The sequence below is a fragment of the Neolamprologus multifasciatus genome, chromosome 12 (genome assembly GCF_963576455.1).
Source record: "Neolamprologus multifasciatus chromosome 12, fNeoMul1.2, whole genome shotgun sequence".
In the NCBI taxonomy this organism is placed as follows: domain Eukaryota; kingdom Metazoa; phylum Chordata; class Actinopteri; order Cichliformes; family Cichlidae; genus Neolamprologus; species Neolamprologus multifasciatus.
The window spans coordinates 26,107,381-26,134,850 of record NC_140450.1 but is presented as its reverse complement, the minus strand read 5'-3'; the positions used below and the strand labels follow the sequence as shown (position 1 = coordinate 26,134,850).

General features: G+C 40.6%; 1 protein-coding gene across 1 annotated transcript in view; it reads right to left on the bottom strand.

Moving 5' to 3' along the window:
* The window catches only part of LOC146507134 (transmembrane protein 132C), a 156,611-nt gene extending 135,787 nt beyond the window's left edge, over positions 1 to 20,824 (bottom strand). Inside the window, exon 1 of the mRNA XM_085179528.1 lies at positions 19,320 to 20,824. Within this exon, the coding sequence (XP_085035654.1) occupies positions 19,320 to 19,446 (127 nt within the window). The 5' untranslated portion in view covers positions 19,447 to 20,824. The remainder of the gene's footprint in view (positions 1 to 19,319) is intronic.
* Between the last annotated feature and the right edge of the window lie 6,646 nt (positions 20,825 to 27,470).

Here is a 27,470-nt window from a genome sequence, read left to right as displayed (position 1 = left end):
GAAATAATGTTGTAAAACATTACAGTAAAAGCTTCACACATTAATTACAGCGTGCTCTCGCTATTAGAGTATCAGTACTGTAACTGCGCTCCTGGAATTGTTATGTTAATGCAGAAAGACATAAAATTTGCAAATCATCTTTCTTTCTTCTTTCTCCAGGTTGGGGGTAAGAGAGATACGCATAAGTTTCAGCAGGTGGAAAAAATGCAAAGACAAAGAAAAATCCTGATAATTCAACTGAGAAAAATGTCTATTTCAGCACACACTTCATGATCCACATCATTTATAATTAAATTTCCCCATTGTGTGGCATTAAATTGTAAAAGGATTGCCCACATTATGCTGAGACAGAGTGCCTTCTAAAATTCTAATGTCTGAATCACTTTTTTTTCTCCGAGTTTTTAATTGGAAATTATAAAAGCACCTTTTGTCTGCTCGTGAGTAGGTGATTAGCCACGCGAGGAGTTCTAGGTACGCATCGCTTTGGTGATGACAATCCTCCTCTGTACGCGAGTTAGTTAACCTCTTTCATCCTGCCTGGATTTTTTTTTAAAAAATACCAAAACTTTAACAATAATCCTCAAGGAAAATAAGCTTGGTGTAAACTTAATGTTGGACAAAGATCCTTAATTCACTCATAGGAAAATGATTAATCATCTTTGAACTGGTCTACTTCCTGTACAATCTAGTTTCTGAGGCAGTGTGCGACACGCGGCATGTGGTAGCTTTCCAAAAAACCTCCAGTTCCAGTTGCTTTGGCTGTCACTTATCTGATGCCACTCTTGCACTTACAGTCACCTTACGTTCCTAGTTTCTAAGGTGACCGGTGGAAAGGGTTTTTCTCTCTGCATGGCTGTGCAGAGGTAAGAAACCAGGTCCCAGATGAGCTCTAACTAGCCAAGCAGCACCCTGCCTATACCTCGCCTCATACAAACTCACTCATCCTTCCACTGGGGCTCATGCTAGGATATGTAGAGCTGGAACAGGAGTAGCGGAGCGGAGAGCAGCTTTCACATTCGCAGAGACTGAAAAAATGAAGAGCCACAATAGAGGGCACCAGAAAAGGTGAGGCCATGTCCCTGCTGCCCACTTCTGGCTGTAATAATATGGGTGGACATAGCAGTAAATGGCTGCCTGGATGCCTGGCCTTGCTTGTATTTCGGCTTCGTCAAACATGTCAAGAAGAAAAAGAAATAAGAAGCAAGGACAGAAAGCTTCAGAAATACTGAACAACAGTGAATAGAGCAACAGAGAGGTTGGTGTTACTGTGCTTGCGTTTTAATCATCCCTCACACAAGAGTGAAATATAAAAGGGTTTCTGGTGCTGGTGGCCTTCATGTGGTTTTCCACAAAAAAACAAACGAACAAAAAACAGTAAATCAAATCACAAAAACAAGCGGTTGTCGAGGCTTAAGATTACACTCACCCTGACCCTCGCTGTGACCCTGAATCATTCCTGGACTTTGCCCTGAATGCCAAACAGGACAGTCTTAAATATGAGGGATGAGAGAAAGCTCTCTAGTCCCATTGAATTACCCACATCATATTTCTCACCATGTTCAATTAATAGGGCTTATTGAATTTGTGACCATGCGTCAAGAATAATAAATACAATATTTCCTTCGAGGATCATTTGCAGATGATTTATGCCTTTGAGCCGCTAAGAAATTCAAGAAAGAGGGACTGGAAGAAGAATCAATATATGACACAGTATGGTATTACTCCATGTCAGCCTCCATAGAAAAGAAATCATTCAGGCAGAGGTCTGTGGAGATACCGAGCTGGTAAGCAAGAGTCATGGGGGAGGGAGGTATGGAGACCGCGGAAAGTTTGGGAATCTTCACAGGGACGATGCTGTGCAGGTGAGTCTTCTTTATCTCGGACACAAGCTGTTTCATTCCACAATAATTATTCCTGATTAAGGGTCAGTTTAAATTAGCGAATGCGTATCGGTCTGTGTGTGTCCTGCCAACTTACTGAGCTTGATCAGTTGGGGATGTTTATTGACACTCCTCTAATGGATGGCCACATTTAAGACGCTAAGAGCTAATAAAGAGTAATGGGCCTGTGGATTCACTGGGGAGGAGGATGAGCTATTTTGAGTTCATGAGAGAAAGCCTCATCTTGGGGATTAAAGAGTATTGACCGATGAAGAGTAAACACTGCAATGCCGTGCCCGCTGGCCTATTTGGTAAAGTTGTGGATGGAAGAGATGAACCCAAATAGGTCGTGCTGCTAGTGGCTGGGAAGGTCAGTGGGGATGTCATTAAAGGATGCTGAGAAGGGCCTCCAGGTGCTGCGAGCAGGTCTGATACGTCTGGAATAGTCCTATCACAGCAGGAGAGTGCAAATTTGAGTGGCAAGAACTCTGAGTATCCCAGGCATCCTGCAGGCAGCAAACAGCACCTCCTTTGTGCAATCCAGTGCACATGGTGCAAGGGGAAAGGGGCTGAGAGCTTTTGGCTTTGGTTGGGGGGATAAGACAAGCGCACATCTGTGTGCCAATCAGTATTCCCACGGTCCCTCCGGAGTTCTCCGAAACATAAACTGGGCTCCTTAATGAATCTTTCCCCCTCACACGGGCCTTTATTGCGGAGCGATATTGTAAATCAGGCTAACTACAGAGGCACTCACAGGGAAGAGTCAGTCGGCTTCTTTGTGAGTGCGGAGGAACATCTAATGTTGAGGTAGAAAAACAAGCGCACACAAATCCAACAAAGACTTTCTGGCCACCAACTGAAGATAGAGGATATCGAGGATAAAAGTGATACAGCAATTACACAGCAAATAGGACTGGGCACAATTAGCCGAGCGATTTTTTTACTCCAGGCATAATTTCCTCTCAAAGTGTGATCATGTTAGCACTGCACCAAATCAGGAGACCAAAGAAAAGCCAATTAATGGAATTTTCCACACAAGCAACGGTGATTGATTATGGGTGTTGACGCCTGTCTGTGATACTGCAGTATGAAAATGAAGTACTATGCCTCTTTGATGAGTGGGAGGAATGAGAGGCTGCCTCTGTTTTTACAAAAAAGGGAAAATGATAGTTGGTGAGAATCAAGCCAAAACACTCTTTTCACCTCTCAGGGTTAAGATATATCAATAAAAAGTTTTAAAAATCCAGCAAATATAACTTTAAAGGTCAACCACGATCCACTGCAAAAAGATCTCACGGTGAACTGTTGATACTTTATATTTGTTCAAGCCAAAACTTCAGGGCTTTAAATGGGTGTTTGCTCAGGAACCTAAAGATGAAAATCCATAAGTTAATTAAATCAGTACAGACAGGTTTTCTTCCAAAATCCATTCATTGAAAGAGTTTTGTAGCCTAGCGTCTCTGAATGTTTAGGTTTCTCCTCATACAACACTGCTTCCTCTCAAACTTGAAAAATAGTACATTTAGATTTTCTGCCAAGGTTGCATTTATTTAAAAGAAAATCCAGCAACAATGAAACACTCCAAATTTTTTGAATATAGAAAACAGTTTTTTGTTCTACCAAACCAGGTAATGCTAACAGAATGGAACAAAAAGCAGAAACATCTAAAGAATAGCTTTGAATGTCCTTCAAGAAGCCAGGAGGAGTATTCCTGAACACTACCTAAAGAAATGACAAGAAAGCTGCCTAAGAGACTTCAGGCTGTGTTGAAGAAGGAATGTGGTCATGGCAAATACTGACTTTTGAGCTTGTTAGAACTTAACAAACGTTTTGTTTTTGTTGTTTTGTTTTTTACTTTGTTTTTCATGTATGTTTGCACGCTTCAATAAATCACTACATCTCCTTCCAAATTTTCTATCAAAACATAAAGACATGAAAGGTGAGTCAAGACTTTTACACAGTACTGGCTCTCATTTGCACACTAGTAAGATTTAAAATAAGTGTCCAGCTGCTGGGATACTAAAACCAGTTACTTTCTCTTGGACGTCACTTCAGCTAATTCAAGCAACTTAACTGGACGTCTAACCAAGAAAATTTTGCTTCTGTTTTAGGGAAATTTGATTACTTTATTTTTTATCTATCATTTTTATCTTAATATTAATTAGCAGCATTGTGTGTTGCACCTGTACAGTTTGTGAATTCAGCTAACTAACCATGCTTAACTCCACTCTCTTCCAAATATGATGACTTTTGCATTCAAAAACCAGCATGGGTGCTGGCCAAAACACCGAGGCAGAAGCAGTTCATCCAACCATGTGGCAGGATGAGCAAAGGTATATCAGCTGAGCCCTCAAATGATGCGGGCTGGCTTTGAGATCAGCTGATCTGCTTAGATTGCTGCCTGAAACTGATTCCGAGGCCAAGAACTGACGCTATGCTGAAAACACAGCCTAGCTGTCAATGTCACGTCGCTGTCTATTAAACTAATACACAGATACATGCACAGAAAAATCCAATGTTTTCCATTTCAATTAGAGTTAAACTGTGTGTGAACTGAGGGGAAACAACTGCAAACTTTAAGTCAAAGTGCATCTTTTGAAAGACAGAAATTTCACATCACACCACGGTCTGCACTGAACCATCTGTCCTGTTTGTTCGAGTGTTGCTGTCAACCTCCGTCACAGAGATCTGACAGTTTGTAGACACTGTGTATTGAACACACTCTACAGAACTCTACATATTAATTCTGGCTTGTGAGTGTTTAATGCAGAGAAACGTATGCGATGTAGTGATGACTAATCATCTGTCCTGATTAGTTCAGGATCTCACAGCTGCAGCAGTGGTTCATGCTCCACTCTGCACAGATGCCATGTGACTCTCTATCTTTGCCTTTCCACCTCTGGCAACTGCTCAAGGGCCCTCGTTTCTGTCTATCTCAGTGCTGCACAAGCTATGTTAAGCCATACGGAGGGTCATAGACAAAGCCACCTAAATAACATTGAATTATGGCAGTAAGTACACTTCCTTTATTTACACCTCTGTTATATTTCTCTAAATATCACTTTTTTTCCTATGCAGTGAAGTATGCAAATTGCTGTACTATACATACAGCAAGGTCAGTGCTAGAGTGTGTTATATTGCATTAACTCTGAAACTGTTAATCCATGTTCTCTTTTTTTCTTTATAAGAAGTGTCCATTCACCCCAAACTACCTCATTCCCTTTTCAAAAGCGCTTTTATTGCAGCGTCAGATGGACTGGCTTTAAATCTGCAGTTTAACCTAAAACCTGTCAAATCAGGAACTAACTCCATGAACAAATTGCTCTATTTGGGACCAGGGAAAGAAAGCCATTAAAGTGACTGGGGGGAAGAGAGGAATGTTTCTATTTCAGACAAGATCAGAGGGAAAAGCAGAGGGTTTTCACACCACTGGAAAAAAAAATCTGTTTGTTTTAAAGAAATATTTCGAAATCAGCAACACGGGGTACATTTTGTTTTCAAAGCCTCCCCGTAGAGCTGCCAAGCTAAACTTTATTTCAGTGATTGACATCAACCCAGTCTGCACTCCCGGCTAGTGTGCAGGAATCCAGGAAGGCTAGACGATTCCTCTTAAGCCAGCTACAAAAAAAAGTGGACTTTCTAATGTGTTGGAGAAATAGAAACTAATTATAATTTTAATTCTACAAACATTTCTTGGATGCAGAGTTGCTCTAGAGGCAAAACTAAAAGTCGCTTTGAATTAATCCTCAATGGTCTGAGCAAAAGTGCCGCTTTTTGTTGTTGTTATTTATTTTATTTTATGGGTTTTTTTCATTGTTAGGCAGCCAGCATTATGAAACACTGTTACTGAAAAAAGGAACGTAAAGCAAAAGGTGGCCCTCGGCATATTCAATTAATCCTCAAAATTATTACACATACTTTACTTATCTAGTTCATCCAAGCTATTCTTTTGGGGTGATGAATCATGCATGAGAATGGCAGTCATTTACAATGTGACCATATTCTCTAAAGAGACCTTTCTGTGCCATTTAGATTTGTCATTAAGCCAACATGTGCTCTGAACGTTTTGTCCTTTGGCTCTGGACAGCTGGCTGACTCATTAAGCTCAGAATTAACCAGGACGCATTTGTATATATATAAACAGAAATATCATACCTGTGATTCATTGTGACATAGAAAATGCATAAACAGCATTTCACAAGCTGCATCCTCTTTGGAAGTAGAGGAGCATGTTATCACCTATTCCTTATCAACTTTCTGGGTTACTTCTCCTGAGTCGCTCATCTATAAGACAGTTGAGGTTAGAGCACTTGCAGGGCTAAAACAGGCTGTCTAACTGCATCCTTTTTGACACACCTGTTTCCCCTTCATGAATTAAGTGGTTCACTTAAAAAAACAACAAAAAAACATGCTATTTAGCAGTGCTGCTGTGCACAGGTTTTATCAGGAAGCAAAGAGTCCCTTGGCATTGAATTTAAATCCCCTAGGTGAGTGTAATTTTTTTTAATTTGCAGGTTTAAGGCTGTGAAGGGGTATATTTTACCCCTAACCACAAACCTTTCTTGAGCAACAAGCAGAGAGCGAACGCAAAGGAAAGAAAACAAAGCAAAACAAAGCCCCGAATGGAACATAAGCAACAGTCCCCTGGCTAATAAACTGACTGGGTTATTTTCTGGCTTTCGCAGTTGCCAGATCACTATAGGAGTAAAACAATCTGGGCATTCAAAACACCACAAGCAAATATTGCTTTTGGAACAATGGTGTTGTGCCGGCGTGCCGTGGCCTTTTTTTTGAGGTTTTGTGTTGTTTTTCATTTAGTTATTCATACTGTACATCATGACTCAGTTTGCCGAATAATGAATCAAGACTTGATTCTACCTGTAGTTGTAATTGTTTACGCTGGGTCTCGTTCAAACAAAATGATTATTACCTAATTAAATAGACGGCAGCCTCAGAGCAGGCTGGGATGTCGCTGCTTTTATTTGTGGATTCAGGAAAGAGTGCTATCAGCAGTTAAAAGCAGACATGTAGGAGAATCCCTAACCAGGGTGCGTGTAAACGTGCACACTTGATTCGGTCATACCAATGCCATTAATATGATTAAACTCAGCTTCTGCACAGGGTTCCTGGAGCTTTATGTATTGCCGCCGCACAGTCGTTAGAGCATGGCTCTATTTCTCAGAACATGAAGCGGTATAGCAAAAATAAATCACAAGTTCACTTCCCAGTTTCTTCTGTGAAATTGTCTGCGACTCTAGATCCCTTATCAAATAATTGATGGAATTCTCCTTATGCTTTCAGGTTTTATGTCCTGTGTATGCTTTTGAGTGAGAAAGGAGCTCGACTTTTCACTTTCTTAGTGTTTGTCTTAGGGCTTAGTTTACTGTGATATATATTGCAGCAAGACCAAATGATTCTTCAGTTCTCATCTGTTTTTATTCACAAGAGGCTTATGTCTCAGAGATCAGCCCACCTATCTGCTGGTCAGCTCACCATATACTTTCTGACATATTTCTCACTCGACTTGCCTTTGTCGAGCTGCAGGCCATATCCTGAAAATTTCTTTTGACATTGGTTTCCAGCTATGAAAAAAAAAAAAAGCTAGATAGTACAAGACTTGCCGTGTGCAGTTGTTTTGTGCGTTCTACTTATGTTGTACTTTTCCAGCTACTTTTTACTTTTGTTTCAAAACTACCTGGTTGCCGTCAAGATGGCGAACCATCATGGCACATACACCCAGATGTACCTTCATTAGGTACACCTTTTCAACTCCCCCATTGGTGTAATGAAATAATCAACCAATCATATGGCAACAGCTCAATGCATCAGGCAAATAGACATGGCCAAGACTACCTGCTGAAGATCAACTCAAGCATGAGAAGCTGACAGAAAAGTGATTTAAGTGGTTTTGCAAGAGGCCAGGCTGGTCTAAGTATTTCAGAAACTATCGATCTGGTGGGATCTTCCCACAAAACCATCTCTACGGTTTACAGAGGATGGTCCAAAAAGACAAAATATCGAGTAAGCGGAAGGCCTTGTTGATACCAGAGATCAGAGGAGAATACGAAGGTATTCACAAGGTAGCCCAGAGGTATGGTCTCTCCCAGTAGTAAATGGACCTCAGCTACTAGGTGTTTTGGATGTATCCAAGAGGCTTTGTAGACAGATTCCCGAGCCACATCACCTTTTGATGCTGAGGAGCAGCGACTCTACTCCAAGCCGATCCCGAAAGGTCGGACTCCTCACCCTATCTCTATGACTGACCCGACATACCCTTTGAAAAAAAGCTCATTTCTGCTACTCTAATTCCCAATCTTCTTCTTTCGGTCACTACCCACAGCTGTTGCACATAGGTGAAGATAGGAAAATAAATCCAGAAGTAAATCTGAAGCTTACCTTTACACTCAGCTCTCTCTTCAACACAACAGACCAGCACCAATCTGTCTGTAAATCTCCTGATCCACTGTCCCGCAACTTGTCAACAAGACCCCTTTGCTATTTTAAACAAAGGGTACTTGTAATATAAGTTTTCTCTGCTATAAGTTGATGGTGCACATGTTAAAGCACAATGAGAGACTCCCACCTCTTAATTAAAGGGGGCCCACATCATCTACAATCATTTTTTTGGCATGCATATAATTGAAGAGGCAATGTTGCTTCCAGTATGCAGGCTAACACAGTTTGTAGGATAAAATAGACTTATTCTGTAACAGCAATATAAGTGTTAGGTACAGACATTCTGTAAGAAATACAACCAGACAGTGAAATTACATATTTAGACTTATTCTGGAAAGCATCCGTTAGCAAAGAAAACATGCGGTTCCTTTACTATTGCAGGTTAAACAAACCATCCTACACATGGCATGAGCAATTAAGTATCGAGTGCAGATTACATCACTCTGAATTTTAGCAGTTGCCATGCTCCCAGAACATCTAATTACAGGGCCTTCACACTACAATCTTCAAGGTTCAGCGAGAATGCACAAAAACAGCATGAAACAAGGCGGCAATAGTAATCAAATGCAGCCCAGCAGAGGGAAAAAAAACACTTGCAAAGTGCTTGTTCGCACTTATCTCTGGCTTATACAAAGCAATAGCGAGCATGTCCTCAGAACGAATCATATCAAGGCCTGCATCATTGTCAGTGGATCAGAGCCAGGAAGTGGAGGAGGTTGAAGTGAGAAGGCAGCTGCTTGCTACTGTTGTAACACAAGGAACTGAAAAGATCATTGTAAAATGATCACACATAACAGTGGGGAGATTTGTGGTGGGATGATGGTGTTATAAATTAAAATCCATGTTACACTTATCCTTATACTGCTGTAAAAAAAGAAAAAGAAAGAAAGTGCTGCTGGGCTTTTAAAGGAGGTAAAGACAGCTAATATTAGCCTCTCTACATGGCCTGCCAATAAAGTTTAGGGTCAATTCTACAGTTTTATTCACCTTCAGCACAGTCAATAATGCGCCTCCAGCTTACATTTTTAAACTTCTAACCCATTACACATACCATAATTCACCTCTAAGTCTCTTAGGGAGGAAACTTTAAGTTATTCTTGCTTCACTCACTTAATGGCATTGTGTAACTTTTAGAAAAATACCAGTGCTTGGCATACGACCTGGTCGTAAGGGTTACCTATAGCTGTTAGCTTGCAAGCAAATCGCTCCCAATGTGGTTGCAGCTTATAAAATTCCAGTAAACATCTGCAAATCGAAACAACACCTTAATTTGTCACTGAAGGGAACAAGCCTCACATGGATGGGCATGAAACTGCAACACCATGCAATCGTCCAATTAGTTTTGCGTCTCTAAAAAAATCTATATTATAGAGAAAAATGTCTGTAATTCCTAAACAGTTTTGTTTAACCCCTCTGCACCTCAATCACATCGTGTTTCACCAAACAAGAAAAAGAGTGTGACCTGCTGTGGGTGGAAAGTCCAGTCATGAGCACTAGTGATGGGTCCTTATTGGGAGCCGTGAGGTTTTTTTTTTTTCTTTCTCTCACCCTCTCTCTCGCCCTTTTTTCCGCTAAACTCCGCATGCGCGGCCTGTACTTTGCGCTGGGCAGAGGGGGGAGGGGCGTTAGTTACACTCGCAGCAGCACAGGAACAGTGTTGCCAACTTAGCGACTTTGTCGCTATATTTAGCGAGTTTTCAGACCCCCTAGCGACTTTTTTTCTAAACAAAGTCGCTAAAAAAAGACGTGAAAGCACATATCGCTTTTACTCTCAACAAGCAGCGGGTGCTGTAACGCAGTCAGTTCTTCTTTTACTCTTATGCTGTTTTGTGGATCAGGTTTAAAACTACTTATAAACACACACACACAAAGTAACTCCACCAGAGTACCTATTTCGGGTCACTTTTGCCGGTCCAAGCCCGGGTAAAGGAGCAGGGTTGGAATTGTGACATTACAAAAAACAATAATTGCTAAAAGAAATTTAATTTGTAGTTCTAAATAAATTCTAAATGCATTTAGGACGTTTTTTGCTCACTTTATGTCTCGTCCACGATGTTATTTCTCTCTCCAGCAGCGTAGGTTACAATTACATTAGCATGACCAATTATGCAAATTAGGCGATGACGTCATTTAGCGACTTCTAGCGACTTTTAGGACAACCAATAGCGATTTTCCTTACTGAGGAGTTGGCAACACTGCACAGGAACAGAGCCAGAGAGAAAGAGAGCGAGGGACAACAAAGTCACATTAGAAAGGGATAGTAATCATCCTCTATTTTCAGTTGCAGATGATAAAGGATTCAGAAATCATGCAGGCCCATATGACAGAGAATGTGCATCTTCTTTTTGTTTTAATATTTTAATTTATATTTAATTGTGTTGTGGTTTGCAGTGTTTTGTGTTGTTTCACGTTAAATTTGGTTAAAAGGTAAAAGCTGAAAATTTAAATAGTTAAAAGTTTAAAATGTAAATAGTTGTTCTTTGTATTATATGATTTATTTATTACATTTTATGTGGAGTGAATAAATAAAGTATATTTATGGTGGCCCTTAGAGACAAAGCACGTACAAACTCCAAAACACGTAAAAACTCCAAAACGCGTAAAAACTCAGACGCACTTACAAACCCCGAAGCATGTACAAACTCCAAAACACGTAAAAACTCAGAAGCACGTACAAACTCCAAAACACGTAAAAACTCAGAAGCACGTACAAACTCCAAAACACGTAAAAACTAAGAAGCACGTACAAACTCCAAAACACGTAAAAACTCAGAAGCACGTACAAACTCCAAAACACGTAAAAACTAAGAAGCACGTACAAACTCCAAAACACGTAAAAACTCAGAATCACGTACAAAAAAGACAACAGAAGTACTCCAGGATGCTAGGGTGCAGTGTTGAGCTTTTGTTACCTAGTGGCTACACAAGCCAGCAAGTATCAACAACCGGATTTGGTGTGTGGTAGTAACAGGTAAATGAATTTTTTATTTTTTTTAATTATTTGAATAAATATGAGTGCTTGTCTATAAATACACAAACAATACGCACATGCTTTCAATTGTGTAATTTAAGTGATCTGGGTAGCTCTGTTTTGGAAGTTCAGTTAACGCTAGAAATGTGTTTTGGAGTTTGTACGTGCTTTTTGGAGTTTGTATATGCTTTAGAGTTTGTACGTGCTTTGTCTCTAGGGGCCATATATAAACATATATAAATAAAGCCACTTTTTTTTACATTAGTAATTCCTTTTCTGCATAATTTTATATTATTGTTAATGATTAAATAATTAAAGCAACAAAACAACCTGAAGATCCGGTTCGGATCCGAAAGAGCCGGCTCTTTTTAGTGAGCCGAGCCGAAAGAGCCGGATCTCTAAAAAGAGCCGGAAATCCCATCACTAATGAGCACGACATAAATGTTTGTTCAACAATGCGGTGAGATATTTCAATTCAACCAACACTGCCATCCATAAAGCAATGCAGGGTTAATAAAAAGATATGGCAACTAATCAAAATTCCGAGCGGCTGGAAAAGTCAGCATTCAGTCGTCCGTTAATAAATCTATACAGTTTTATTCCCAATTTGAATTAAACTGAAAAAAAAAAATAGGCTAATCCTTCGTTATCATTGGGGTCATTCTGTCTCCACTTGGTGTGGCTCTTTCCAATTTGTGTGAAATTGAGGGCTTTGGGGTTAAGAGGAGAATCTGCAGGCACAGATAGCACGTTGCAGGATGTGCCAACAGCCAGCCTTGCCCCTGTTGGCCGTGGTGACATCACAGAGTGCCACGAGGAACAATGACTCACTATTGCCACAAATTCTACGCCGTGACTGGACATCTCTAACCCTCACCCGTCATCCACTCTCATGAACGCCCTAGGCTGTCAAAAAAAACAAAGACCTCAGGCTTCTGGACAGCAAGAGAAAACCGTCACGTGAAAATACATCTTTGCTGCATCTGCCACCGAACATCAATATCTTTGCCAGAGCCATAAAGTCAAGGAATTTTTCTTTTCCTTGTCTTCCACTGACTCAGTTCACTCAAGGGGCTTCATTAAGTTACAGCCACTCCTGCCAGACTAACTTGTACACTGATTGTACTCCGAGGTGGCCATTACTTTCACACTGATTAGGAAGCAGTGATTGTGTCAAGACTGATTGGGGACGCACACATACGTTGGCATTCCAATTACACCAAGTGCCATCTAGACAATGGTCAAAGTGTACTTCAGGTCATTTGCATTTAACTGAGTTGCAGTGCATGAACAAATGATCATTCTGTGGAGCAATTTTCCTTTTTTTTGGTGTGTAGAAGCATTGTCTTCAAAATCAAAAGCAGCAAAAAAAAAAAGAAAAAAAAATCAACTTATTTAATGAGCACCACACTTTTGAAAGTGACTTTAAACTCTATTTCACCCCAGTTGCCCCAATTTGAATGCACACTGTGAACACTGTTTATGTAATATTTCTCTAGTGGGTGACTTTGTAATTGAGCTACTGTATCTAACATTTCTGAACAGCATTTTCTCATTTTTAGTCCCTCGACAGCGCCTTTGTGCCAATAAATAACCATTTAGCAACTATAAGTCACTGCTGTCGGTAATGAGAACGAGAAACAGGAAAATATGTGCGACTTTTAGTCACAGCCGTGCTGTCGGTATCATTATTTTGAACAGAAACAAATTTTAGTCAAAGTTAGTCACCGGGGCGCTGCACTGTCTAATGTCACACTAAAGAGAAAAGGAGGAACAGGAACAACTTTACAGATAATAAGTATGCTGATTTATTTTTTTATTATTATTTATTTATCCAAATAAAGGCTCATATTAGGCTTTTTGTTTGAAATTACGAAAGGTGCTGTCACCCACCATAATTCATTCATCATGCAGCTTCATATTGGTTTTGTGTCACAGATGAGAGCGCACAACAAACTCGCTGCCGTGTGTTGTTCCATCTACAGACTACGGTGATTATAAAAAAACAGAACAGAAGGGACGAAACTAATATGTTTTAAAATTAAAATTCTGTGGTAGTTTGGAAAGCGCCGTTCGGCATTCTGCTGCATGAGCGCACCGCTCTGAATCACAAAGAGTCGCACAGGCTCCTATTTTAACATAATCTCAGCAATCAATCAGCCACGCCACAAAGAAGTCAATGGGCCTTGACAATATGTACCTGTCAGATCATTGCCTCTAATGCATTAAGGTCTGGTGCATCTGATAGGCGGCGATATCCCAGCGTACAACCGAGAGCCAGAGTCTCTCAGATATAGTGACAGGCTTTTGTCCCGCCACCTGCCCGAGAGCATTCAAATCAAATATGAATAACCAACCAGAGTTACAGAAGTGTTTTTATACAAACAAAGAAAAAAAGATACAGTAAAAAGTACATATAATAAATGTCTGGTGGATTGAAATATAATAGAAATATATATATACATATACATATATAGAGGGAGAGAGAGAGAGAGAGAGAGAGAGAGAGAGAGAGTTTGTGACTGAACAAATCTCTGCTTTTTTCCCCAATTTCACATTTGCACTTGCACAGAAGTTGTCGACCACGTCCATATTGTGTAAGCCTTAATGCAGGATATATTACACAGATATCTAATATTGTGTGATGCTGTCTCCCCCCAAATGCTCCTGGGCTGATGGAATTTTATTAATGCATTGAATATAATAACATAATCAGCTTCTTGGTCTGGTGTGTCGGAATATCTCATGATTCAGGAGCTTTCACATAACCGTACATAGTGCAAAATGGGTTTTTTTTTCCTCCCCCTTCCCTTTCATGTAGAACAAAAATATGCACCTACAATGAAAGGATGCAACAACATTTGCAGTAAGGAGAAAGGGCTACGGTAGAAAAATGAAAATGCATTGTGAATTCTAAGGGATGGTATCTGCAAGGATTAAAACGTCCTATCACGATAGTATTCAGATGCTTGAGCAGACCTTGTGGGGTAGTTTCTTCGCACCCTTAGAGTTATAAATTGTTTAAAAATGTCTTGTAACATTACCCTGTTGCATTTGCATTAAAGCCCACTGAGTAAACCTACAACATCGAGGCATATGTTTGCTGTTGTTTACAACATTTTAGAGAACAGAGGAACTGAATACTTTTCTTTTTCCAAGCGAATGAATGAAGATTTTTAGAGGATGTGTTAAGTATCTTCTTGGAGCTTAGAGACTACACTCACCAGCCTCTTAGTTACACCTTGCTAATGCCAGGTTGGACTCCCTTTTGCCTTCAGAGCTACCTTATTTCTTAACGACACAGATTCAACGAGGTGCTGGAAACATTCCTCAGAGATTTTGGTCCATATTGAGGTGAAAGCATCACACAGTTGCTGCAGATTCCATGGTAAGAGTCTCCTGTTCCACCACATCCCAAAGGTGCTCTATCGGATTGAGATCTGGTGACTGTGGAGGCTGTCTGAGTGCTCTTAAACTCAGTGTCAAGTTCAAGAAGCCAATTTCAGATTGTTTGATTTTTGCGATATTGCGCATTGCCATTACCAGAAGACAGGTACACTGTGGTCATAAATGGTCAACAACAATACTCAGGTAAGGCTGTGGCATTTAAACAATGATCAGTTGGTACTGAGGGATTCGATGTGTGCAACAAAAATATCCCCCACACCATTACACCACCAGCAGTTTGAACTGCTGATAGAAAACAAGACAGATCCAGGCGTTTGGGATATTTACACCAAATTCTGACCCTACCATCCAAACGTTGCAATAGAAATCGAGACCTGTCGGACCAGATAACGTTTTCAAATCTTCTACTGTCCAACTTCGGTGATCTTGTGTGAACTGTAGCCTCAGTTTTCTGTTCTTAGCCGTCATGACCGACACCTGGTGCATTCTTCTGTTGCTATAGCCTATCTGTGTTCAGAGATGCTCTTCTGTATGCCCTGCTTCTAATGAGTGGCTGTTTGAGTTCCTGTACCTCACTATCTGCTCGAAGCAGTCTGGCTATTCCCCTCTGACCTCAGGCATGAAGAAGGCATTTTCACCCAGAGAAATGCTAGACGTTTTCTCTTTTCAAGACCATTTTCTATAAACCCCTAGACACAGTTGTGTAGGAAAATCCCTGTAGATCAGCAGTTTCTGAAATACTCAGACTAACCACTTAAATTACTTTTTTCCCCCGATTCCGATGCTCAGTTTGAACTTCAGCAGGTCCTCTTTTGCATATCTACATGCCTTAACGCACTGAGTTGCTTTCATATGATTAGCCGATTAAGGTGAATAGGTGTACTTAATGAATTGGTCGTAATCCCTTTGATTGTTATGTCTAGAGGATGGATTACAGCCGCATTCTGTAAACAAATGCATGACAATACATCCGAGTGAGGAATCATGATGAATTTGATGACCCTTTGGATTTAGTAGTATACAAGAACACCTTTAGCAAGAGGACAAAGTTTATACTTTTCCAGCCAAATATCTCAACATCCACATTGATATACTGGTGCAAAATGACAAACAGGAATTCACACATGTTGTTGTTGTCACTGCGAACTATCAAAGGGTCAGCGAGGTCATGTGCATGTCAACGAGCTCAATCCTAAATTAGTTACCGATGCAGCTTTAGCCCGTCAATAATGACAAATTCTTTTATTGACAATAAAAATAAGTGGAACGGTTTGTAGTTTCCCCTCGTTTTCACCACTCTTAGTGTCGAGCACACGGTTTCACCGTGACCTCAGCCAACGGAGACACTATTCAACTATTCACCGATGAAAGAAAACAATCGCACATACACATCCCCTCTTTTTAAAAGCTTTTACACGGGTTTCCACCATTCGCCTCCCCAAATTAAGAAAATTGATTGAATGCGAGATCACAGCAGTTACAAAGAGCCAATTAAGCAGGGCAGATGTGCTTTGTGGAAATATTACAGGACATTAGACTGATGTTTTTGAACTTGCAGGGGCAAAAACCCTCTTTCGACTCAGTGATTGGAAAGCTGCATGCCTCCCACACGCACTTTAAGTATAATGAGCGTAAAAGAACAGTACGAGGGATTTAGATGACAGTCCACCTACTCAGCGTGCTTCAGAAAATGGTCATTAAGCAAACAAAGGTGCAGATTTTGACACACAAACGTATGGCATAAATCACTTGCAAGTGCTGGAACTGAAAACCACGGGGAGTTTAAACACAGCTCACGTCAAACTACTACTGTGATTTTCTTTTCCTTTCTCCTTCCATGAAGAGAAACCACGGAAACCACCCAAGCCACGCCAAATTGGATTTGAGAGAAGGGGGGGGGGGGGGGGGGGGGGGTGACGGCTCTTTTTATCAGTGTCCTCTGTTGTAAAATTCAACAGACTTTGTGCACCACAGCGAGAGCGATGCACAGATAGCCTTGATAAAAAAAAAAATACTAAAAATTAGAAATTAAAAAAGCCACTATTGTTCCTTTTATTTCTTTCTGATCTCTAATTCAACACCACAACTGATGAATGGCAACAAAAAAAGAAAAAGAAATGACATTAGGGGGTTTATCCAGCGCATGGCCACTTAAGACACAGACTCATTTACTTCAATATGCTTTGGTTACAAATATAATTAAAAAGCTGTCAAAGATCTAAAACTAAAATTTTTTTAGTGCAGTGGAATCGAAGCTGACATGAAAATATCCACCCGACTGTTGATGAAATCAATCCTTTTGCTTGAGTGGACAATGTGTTCAATTCCACGTCAAAACTCCAGCTGAATTTCAATCAGACAGTGTTGAGCCTAACAAAATGAGACACAGACACATGAAAGGATCCAGACAAACACATGCCACTCACAATTTAGCGGCACAGCTTAAAGACAAACATAATCAGTCCATCAATCAAGCCGCGAATGCTAAACATTGTTCTCCATAAAGACTGTATTTCACCTCTCTGGCTCATTTTTTTTTCTTGATCGAGGACATGAATTGCAGGGTTTACAGGACTGCCAGGGGCAAAAGAAGTAGAGCTGGATGTGTGCCACAGCACTGGGGCGAGGAACCACAGCAGTGGATGTTTCTGAAGACAATCACAGATAAAACCTCTCCACTGAGAGAGGGTTTAAGAATCTCGGCTGGGTAAGTAAATGTTCTGAAATAAAATTTCTACAGGACGACTTCAATCATCTTGATGGAGATGCCGAGGCATGAGGACAGACACATGGCAGCAACAAGAGACAGCATGGGCTGTGTGCTTAATGCTTAAAGATGTAGACCAAAGGCTATCCTTGCTTGATCTCCTTTGGATCTTGTTAAGCTCAAGGATAAAACTAAAGGAGGGAAGATTGAAAATTCTTCTCAGGAATCCCACTGAGGTGTCCCACTGGAACGCACCTGCTGGCTTCAATTAAAGGACGGAACACTTGTTTTGTATGATTTTTATTAACAAAACATACAAAAAATGTTAAGTCTCCATCCTTTTATCATAATAACATTTTATTCTGCAGATTTGCTTTGAATATTCTAGGGCCAGGAAACTCTACACCCGGATATCATTTGCAGTTGTTGAAACAAAGGGTTTTTATCACAGTCACACTAGAACACCGGGTTTCCATCCCTAATCATGGCTTATTATGCTGCGCAGGCATTTTTCTAGCACGGATCTGATCCTCTCATTTCCTGGAGTGTGTTATCAATTTTCATCACTATTCGCAGTAAGAAGCTGTGTCCTGCAGGTTTATGACACACTATCCTCAATTAGGATCACACTGTGTAAGGCCTTAGCACATGGCAAATATCATTACAGTATACTTCAAGCCAGTGAGCCAGCACTGGAAAGAGAGGTGCTGTTACATAAGAATAATCCTCATGAGCTCCAAGATGTATCACCGAGGCACACATGCACAATGGACCTCTAAGATGCAATTTTGGAAAGATTGTTTCTGAAAACTATGACCTTTAATTCTGCAGGGAACCAGCGCAAGTGTTTCTTAGACCATAACAGATACACTGCCGGCTGCAGATTCTATGTAATTACAATAAGATTGTGATTCTAGGTCTCACTGCGGTGAACAAGGATTGCATATTCATTCACTGAAAAATGTGTTGTTGTTTCTTTCATTTGCACAAGAAAAAAAAGGGAGGAAAAAAAAGTTTTGCTTTTAATTAAAGACATGCCGTGAAAAACTCTTCTTTTGGGTATGCTGGAAAGCTGCTAGAGCCAGGCATCATCTGGAGAAAAAGTCCCATTGGAGGACCGGTTAAAATTTCCAGATTGCATTTTAGTTTAAACCCATTTCCCACTAGACAGAAGGGATTCATTAGCCAGACCACCAGCTGCCTTCAGATCTGTATATCCTGGCCGCCAGGCAGTCAAAAAGGATGTTGCTGTTCTCCTCCCAGTGGCACTAATTGACTGATGCAATGTGGAAAATGACATTTAAATAATCTTTTTCTCCCCCCCACCAAGAATCCATATAAAACGCAGAAATTCCTACTAAAAACATATTAAGTGACACCTCAAAGAGATTTGGACTGATGTTGTGCTTTGAAGCTATATGAAGAGCTCTCATCAATGCAACTCTCCTAAGTTTTCCCATGAAATAAATATGGGCTTGGAGATGAATTTTATGTAATAACTTAAGTCAAGAGTCGATACAACCCCAGTGCTTCTGTTACACAAGATAATCCTTGTCATGTTGAAATATTGATGAGATAAGTGTTATTTAAAGCCAGAGCTGCTCTGGGTTCATCGTACAGGTGCAGAGCCACTGCAGCGAGGTCTTCGGAATCCATAATATATGACTAAACACATCTGAACTGAATTCTTGTTGGGGAATGTAAGCGTACACGCAGATGAGACAAGCAGGATGTTCGCTACCCTGCATCTCACGCGGTCCCCTGTGTGACAAAAATCACGCTACGTGGCTCCAGTTCGTATTAAACTTACTTGAAATCTTTGTTTAACAAAAGCCTGGCTTCTCGGTCGGCACAGTGGGCTTAAAGACACATAGGCTAAAAGGTTTAAAATGCTTACCTCCCAAAAGTAACACCACCGACTGAAGCGCAAGGATGTGCAACATGTTTCTCTGAGCCGTTAAAAAACACGAATTCCCCCAAAAATTAGTGCGCAAGCCGATGCGTGTTAGTTCAAAGAAGAGCATCCTACGTGCAGCGTGGTTTCTAAAAATGAAGAATGAAAACACGTCTTTTCATGCTGCAATCGTTAGTTTCCAAACGCTGAACAATCATAGTTCGAGTGAGCAGTTTTGAAAGTCTGATCTACTTGTTTTTGTCAGGAAAATTCAAGAACTGAAGAGAAGGAACTTCAGCTTTGCTTCGGTCTCTCCAGCATTTTCCTTTTTAGACGAGATAACGCTTAGATTACTGGCGAAAGACCAGTTATGACACATTTTTGACAACGATTTTGTGTTTGTTTTATAGCGGTTTTTTTTATCCCAAGAAGCGCAGAAATCCTCTGTCCTCAGCCGGTCAGTTTTTCCAGCTCCCTTCTTTCTGCATCACCGGGCTCCTGAAGCTGGCTGTAGTGCGTGAAGTCCGATACTTTCCGTCCATCCTCGTGTTATGGCGAATTATCTAAAAGTAGAAAAGTTCAAGTCCCGGCATAGATCAGCGTACATCCACACCCAGACAGCCTTTCGTGAAGTCCTGAGCGCAACTCCAGCTGCACGCAACATGAGCCAGAGGAGAGCGAGCAAGAGGTCCGTATTCAGCGTTCAGCTTCCACTTCTAATGATACTTTGGCACCAGGTGATTCATATATTCAGCGAAAGTCCGGATTCAAGTCATCGTTCTTCTATGTTTATGCAGACAGACTGCAGTTTGTGGAGCTTACGCACTGTCACCCCGTCCAATGCGCGTCGAGGGGACCAGAAGGAAAGACATAACAGACACAGAGCGGGGGCGTTTGGCGCTCCAGGAACATCATATCCCATTGATGCCGGGAGTAAACATATTTTAATTCATCACTTTTGACCAGCTGAGTTTGCATTAAAGCACCTTCCTAAAACAACAACAACAACAACGAAAAAAACTAAACTGTCCCCCCTGTCCGTTTTAAATCAAAATCAGACAGTTGCATGTGTGTTAAATAACTAACACGTCTCCCTCTGGTGACGTCGCTGCCCTTTGCGTGCAAAAACAATGATTTTAAAAGTTGTCATCGGACATTTCGAATTGATTGCATGATTGCGCCACTTGTCAGGCACCAGCGACCCTGTGCGGCACGACGAGTGAACTGAAAAACTTGCGCCGCTCGTGTTTGGTAACGCAAACCTTTAACGCTAATTACTAATTATTTAAATACAATTACGAAAAAAAGAAATGACAATGGGTAAAGAAAAGTAAAAAGCACCAGTCTGATGACATCATTCGTGGTATGGTGTCTGCATCCTGAGAGAGATGCACTCAATCACCGCAGTAGGCTCAGATATGGCTGCAGTGCTCACCGAGTTTCTCGCTCCTTTGTTGCATTTTCAGACAATTTCCACTGAGCCATCTCCATTCATTTATTCATTCAATTTTCCATACTTATTTCCATTCAGGGCCATGAGGAACATATATTCCGCTCCACCACAAATGGCCCTTTTCTGCAAAGCCATCTAATATAATAAAGATTATATATATATATATATATATATATATATATATATATATATATATATATATATATATATATATATATATATCAGTCCAGCAAACAAGCATGCGTTGACATATCAGTTCCAATGCAATTTGACTTAGCAGTATACAGTGCTGGTGTTATTTGACATTGCTTTTGTTCCACTTCCATTGATGGGAACATAATTGCAGCTGCCAGTGAATTCATTATAATTGCAACCCAGAAAATGAACTAAAATATGGATTATTACTGTAATCTGGTAATTGATTAAACCATGAACCCCACAGCAGTTTTTCCCCTCCCTCTCTAAGCAGATTAGACGGTGTTGTGAAGGAAAGATAAAGAAAAATCCATGAAGACTAAATAGAGATGTATGAGATGACTCACCAACAGTGCAGTCATTCGTTTCCACAAGATGCGTTTCATCACTGTCCCTGCCTGTAAGTGCTGTGATCGCTGTAAAGTAATACCTATATCTCTGGTTTTCATTTTAACTGTGGGAAAAGCGTAGTTGTGGCATTTTTTTAAGAAACAAAGAGAAGCAACACTTATTATTCAGTCAACTCTAACATTGCTCGGGTGCAGTTTATTTTAAAGTTTATGACATTGTATCTCAGCTCCTCTTATTTCAGGTTAACTACTAAGTTGAGGTCTACAATGCAAGGTCTAAATGCACAAGAAATCATTCTCAAAGAAAACTACAATACTTTCATTCACACACAGCATATAGCTATTGTAGTCCTGGTTATTCTGGTTTGGTGCTGTGAGCATTCTGTGCAGGTACCAGAGAGTTTGAAACATAGCACTAGCACTAAATCATTGTTAAAGCTTTTGTGTTAAGTCGCCCGTTCTGGTTCACTTCAAATTCCATTTTTGCTTAAGGAACTGATACTTTACTTCCTTCTTAATGTGTGCAATTTGATGCTGGAAAAAAATTCACTCTGGTACAGCTGCAAAAACCATTAGAGGTACAGGGAACAAAAGTGTTGATGTAGAACAGTCACTTCCCTAGCTGTAGCTGTAATGGTGGGCTGGAAAAGCACTCACACAAATGCTGGTAGCTGTCCAAAAGTAACCCCCTTCTAGGACCTGACACTCACTTAAATCCCTTGAAGACCACGATATACTGAGGTCTGTTCGATGGCTGGAAATCACAGGGTGCACCAGACAGACCCCGAGTGGCTTCGGTTACATCGTATATAGCTGTGCAAGTCATTAAATAAGCAGAGCCCCTCTCGGTTCTGCACATGGTAAGTCCATTTCCTGAGCTAAAATGACCAAAACATTGACTGCTGTGAAAGCTCACGTACTATCCATCTCTTTCCAAAAGTCGATAAGGCACATTTGATTTGGAAAACTGGAGTTTTCAAAAGAAGCAGCGCTATTGCAGGCATTGTTTAAAGAGATGTCTAAGAGGGAAAAATACGAGCGATTTTGTCTTGACAGATGTGCCGTTTAGACCTCTCTGAGGACAGGTCTTAAGACTTTGATGTCTGCAAAAAGGTCTCAACCCTTTGATGTCTTGAAAAAGATCTGTAAGCTTTCATGCCTTGGAAATAGACCCAAGACTGAAATGCCAGACACGTTTAGATACAACAAACTATATTTCCACTTTCAGTTACCTATCAACGCATTTGACTTTGGAATGTTAAGCAGTTTTGTTTCCTGTAATGGCACGGCTTTTCTGCCAAGAAGAAGGGGAAAAAATACTTGCGGCTATATAATATACAGCACTGTGCAAACATTTTATATTCTAATCCATCACGCAATACAATTCAAGTCTCACTATAAGATTCATTCTGCAGCATGACGGCCCAAAAATACCACCAGATTCATAAACAATCATCGTTGTGAGGCAAGAAGCAGAAGGAAAAGCCTATTACAGATTGCATGACCTCCATAACGTCATGAAGTCAGTCTGGAATCACCCAAAAAAAGAAGCAAATTAAACAGCTCAAAATCCAAAGAAGAACTGCAGGAAAACCTTCCTGCCAAGTACCATAAACCTTTACCTATAACTGCTTTAAAGGCAAATGGTTGCTTTCAGTTTTTTTCTATCTGCAGCACTTCCTTTTAACTTAATTGACACATAAAACTAATTATAGTAGACTCATTTTGCTTTCGGTGCTTAAAACTTTTGCAGACTGTATCAAACAGAGAAGTTGAAGCAGACTGTGTCCTTTTCTTCTTTTCTTTTTTTGACATTGTCACCCTGCTACCTGCAGCCGGTCCCCTGAGATATGTACTATTCTCTCCTCTGCATTATACATAATGAATTGTCCGTTGTGTCTTCTTTTTGGGTGGCATCCTTCATTCATGACCTTAACCTGCCTCAGCAGCTTGTCCTCTAGTCATTTGGTCAACAGAAGGCCCAAATTCATCACCACCTTTCATTCTCATTCTCTGGCCTATCTGATCTATGATAGCATTTATAATAACCGCTGCAGAATGCCCCATCGCCCTCTGTGCCTTGCCCACTCGTGGCCTGCACAGATTACCACCAGCCATTCACAGACCATTAAAACTGTATTTACTTATCAGCCTCTCTGGGGCTGTCACTCTGTTTTCAAGACTGATGCCCAAAGAGTGACCTTCAGTCCTGAACAGGTCACTAGCCTCATTTGTCCTTTATTTGCTGCCTAAACTCTCCTGAAGGCAATGTTTGTGCTTCACAATAACACAAATTCAAGAATTCAGTAACTGGAAATAGAACAAAGAAGACAAAACCTTATGCTTCCTATATTCTTTTTTTTTAATAGTAGTTTTACACTTGTACTCTTAGGTAATAGACATATTTGCTGAAGCGTTATTGATCCCACTCTCATATGTGTATGCTCTGCTGGCTTGCTGATTGCAAAGAATGGGAAAAAATCGATATACAGCAAGCATGGTTGTGTCTTCAGAAATCTACCTGCAATTAGCTTTAAAGCTTGCTGACTAATGTTTAATGTTGAACGTGTAAAAACTAAAAAACTACAGGGGTTATGTGCCACACTGGTTCCTGGAAAGTAATTTAAGTCTGGGTGACTGGCTGTCAAAAATGTCACAGCGTTTATTTTAATTATTTCTATGAATGCATGATTTGATTTTGGGGGCCAGAACTTTACTGTTTTGGCTCAGTGCATCTCATTTTGTTTTGTTTTTTCCATTGAAAACCTTGAATTCACAGAAAAATAATCTATATATATTCCAGAGACTGAACAGAAGTCTGTCTGACCTCTTACTTCATTTAAAGCCTCAGTAAATAGTTATCCAAGCACTTTACTGTCTCAACCATTAGTTTAAAGCTTTATTTAATATAACGCAGTATTCTTTTTGTAAATTATAAGGCCAATTGGTATTAAAAAAACACAACAAAACAAGAAAACAGGCTATGCTCTGTCCTACCAAGTCATCATATAGGAGTTCAGTGTGCTGGGTTTATCCTTTACAAATAAATAGGAGCAGGTGCCGGTTTGTGCAAGCTGCCAAGTTTCCCGTTATTTTGAATACAGCAGCCAAAATGAGCATCGTCATTCCACCCAATTGCGTTTTATGCCGAGAAACCAGCAGCATATGTACTATGCTTTATAAGAAACTTTTAATTTAATAATCACAAATAGCTCTTTCAAACAATATGTGAAAATCTGACATTTCTGTGTTTTTCATCATTTCTTTCTTATTGTCATTCTCCTTCTCCATGACTGCTTCCTCATTTCCACCTTATCCTCTTCCTCCTGAACTGAAGTCAAGGCCTTAACACATGAAAACTTGCATAAACATGTGTATTTATATCTGATACTGTTGCAACTGTCAGAAAATTAGACATCCAACCCTCCCGTCTCTGCAGCTGACAATGAGCCAGCTAAACAACGACAACAGCTGGTTATAAGCTAACACTGTGCCAGCTAATATTAGCCTCAAGTGTCCTAAAAATCACACTTTCCCTCCGATAAACAGTTTGATTACATTCTGAGAGCATACACTCACTACAGATGCATGAGTTGTTTGTCCTACAGCAGCCACCGTAGGAAGGATTACACACTTGAATTTTGTAATTCATTATTATCAGGTTGTCCTAAAAGCTCCCCGAAAAACCTTCATTCAATCCAAAATGCTGAAGTGAGAGTACTGACAGGAACTAGAAAGAGAGATCATATTTCCCCCATTTTGGCATTCTTCACTGTCTCACTGTTAAACCCAGAATCAAATTTAAAATCTTTCTCCTCAGATATAAGGTCTTGAGAAACCATGCTCAGTCTTATCTTAAAGACCTCATAGTAGCATGTCACCCAGACTGAGCACATCGCTCTCAGACCGCTGGCTTACTTTTGGTTTGTAGAGTATTTAAAACTAAATACTCAGTGGAACCAGCTTCCTGTTTGGATCTGGGAGGAAGACACCCTCTCTACTTTTAAGATTAGGCTTGAAATTTTCCTTTTTGATAAAGCTTATAGTCTGGCTGGATCAGGTGTCCTTGAATCCTCCCTTGAGTTTTTCTGCTGCAGGTCTAGGCTGCTGGGGTCTTCCAACGATGCACTGAGTGTTTCTTCTTCACTTACTTTTGTCACTCACTATGCATTTATATACAAGTCTGGATTTAATATTTTCTTATTTTTAATGTCTGGCTCTGCTCCACAGCATCTTTTGTCCTGTCTTCCTCCCCTCACCCCCAACAGGTCACAACAGATGGCCAACCCCTCAGTGAGCCTGGTTCTGCTGGTGGTTTCATCCTGTTAAAAGGACTTTTTCAAGAGCCAAGTGTTTGCCGATAGGGAGGCATTTGATTATTGGGGTTTTCTCTGTATTATTGCAAGGCCTTTACTATACAGTAAAGGCTGCCGTTGCGATTTGGTGCTATAAAAATTACACTAAATTGAATTAAATTGAATTGGGGTAAGAATACAGAATTCATCTGACTGCTAGTTCCAATTTAGTGACATCTAGTGGTGATATTTTACACACTGTACTTTTAAATGAAGTGTTGCCGTTATCGCCACCACCTTTGAAGTTTTTAAATGTCATGCTGTAACACCTAAAAGACAAAAGTTACAGTGATTTTGAACTGTAGTGACCACCACCGTTAATACCTCAGTGAATTACACTGTTTGCCTCAAAGTACATTGGCCCGAGCTAAGCAGTTCCTATTGTTGCTGTTGGGTTAGCTGCAAATGTGCCATTATATTTGACTGACAGCTGAGCAATCACGATAGCATAAATGAGACAAGGTGAACTCTTCTCATTCTTCTTAACACACAGTCATTTCTTATCAGCCAGAATGTGTCATGGTCTACTTTGGGTGCGCTTAACTTCCTCTGACCTTTAAAAGGGCTGATTATTTCCTCCCACAATCTTCACTCAGCAATACGCTGCCAGCACAGAAGGATATTAGGCCCAGACTTGCTGGTCTGATAATTCCAGCTCTCACAGTAGCACTGAGGGAACCAAACCCACAATGCTTTGCCACTCTATTATCATTTCACTGCCTTCATCGTCACCTTCACCTCTGGTATTCTCTCACCTTTCAACTCAGAGCATGCAACTTTTTCTGGAGGAATTCTGTGCGCGCTCGGTTTTATTACATCTTAAAAGTACTTTGCATCCATGCTAATTAACTTTTCCTTTATGTATCACCCTCTGGGGAAAAATTACAATGCTTGGCGTAGCCCAGAATGCTGTACCTGTGTAAATCTCCTCCGTGTTGGGAGACTCCCCTGCCTACAGCTCCCCTGACAGCACTATTTGATGAAAAGAGAGTGTACCTAAAGGGAACCAACAGGTCTAAATGTTTAATAGATTCTTATTCTACTCTCGGTAATCTCGTAATCACGGGTTCAAGGGGGGTCACATCTATCACTCGGGGAACAAATAAAAGTCTTATTGTGTCCCGGTTCCTTTCACCTTAAGAGGAAATGTGAACCAGATAAATGATGGCCTTGTTTCAAGAGAGGCTCAATCTGCTGCCAACGATTTGTGGCCAACAAAGTAATTTCGATACCGTTCTTTGTTTTGATAGATGAGGCCAAAATTTAATATAGAGCCAATTTACTCGTATGGGGATGGAACTGCAGTTATCTCCCCTCTTTTCTTCCTCCCGGTTTGCCACACGCCCTCCAATCCAGCTCAAAATTAGACGTCAAGAAAAGGACAAACAGCACAAAGGATGATATTTTTGACAAAGCTTTGCTCTTAACTACGATCATTACTCTTCAGTACCTGGAATCCCACCGAGGCGTTTCATCACACACGGGACCGTGGGCGCTTAAATGACTGTATCACTGTGAATGAGTGTTTTGCAAATTCATTTCTTCTCCTACGGCGTTCTTCTGAAAGTGGCTCAGAGCTGTTCTCCTAAAGCTATTTCAAGTGTCATGCGTTGATACTCGCGGGGACCTGACACGCCGTGCTTTGAGAACAACAGTGACATTGGTGATGCCGTAGTGGGGTTTGTAAACTTCCTCAAGAACATCCATTAATGTTGAGCCTGATACCTGGGAAGGGGTCCTTTGTTTGAAAAACACTTTTTTTTCACGGTCTAATACGTGACGTGCGTTGTGCCACCTGCCT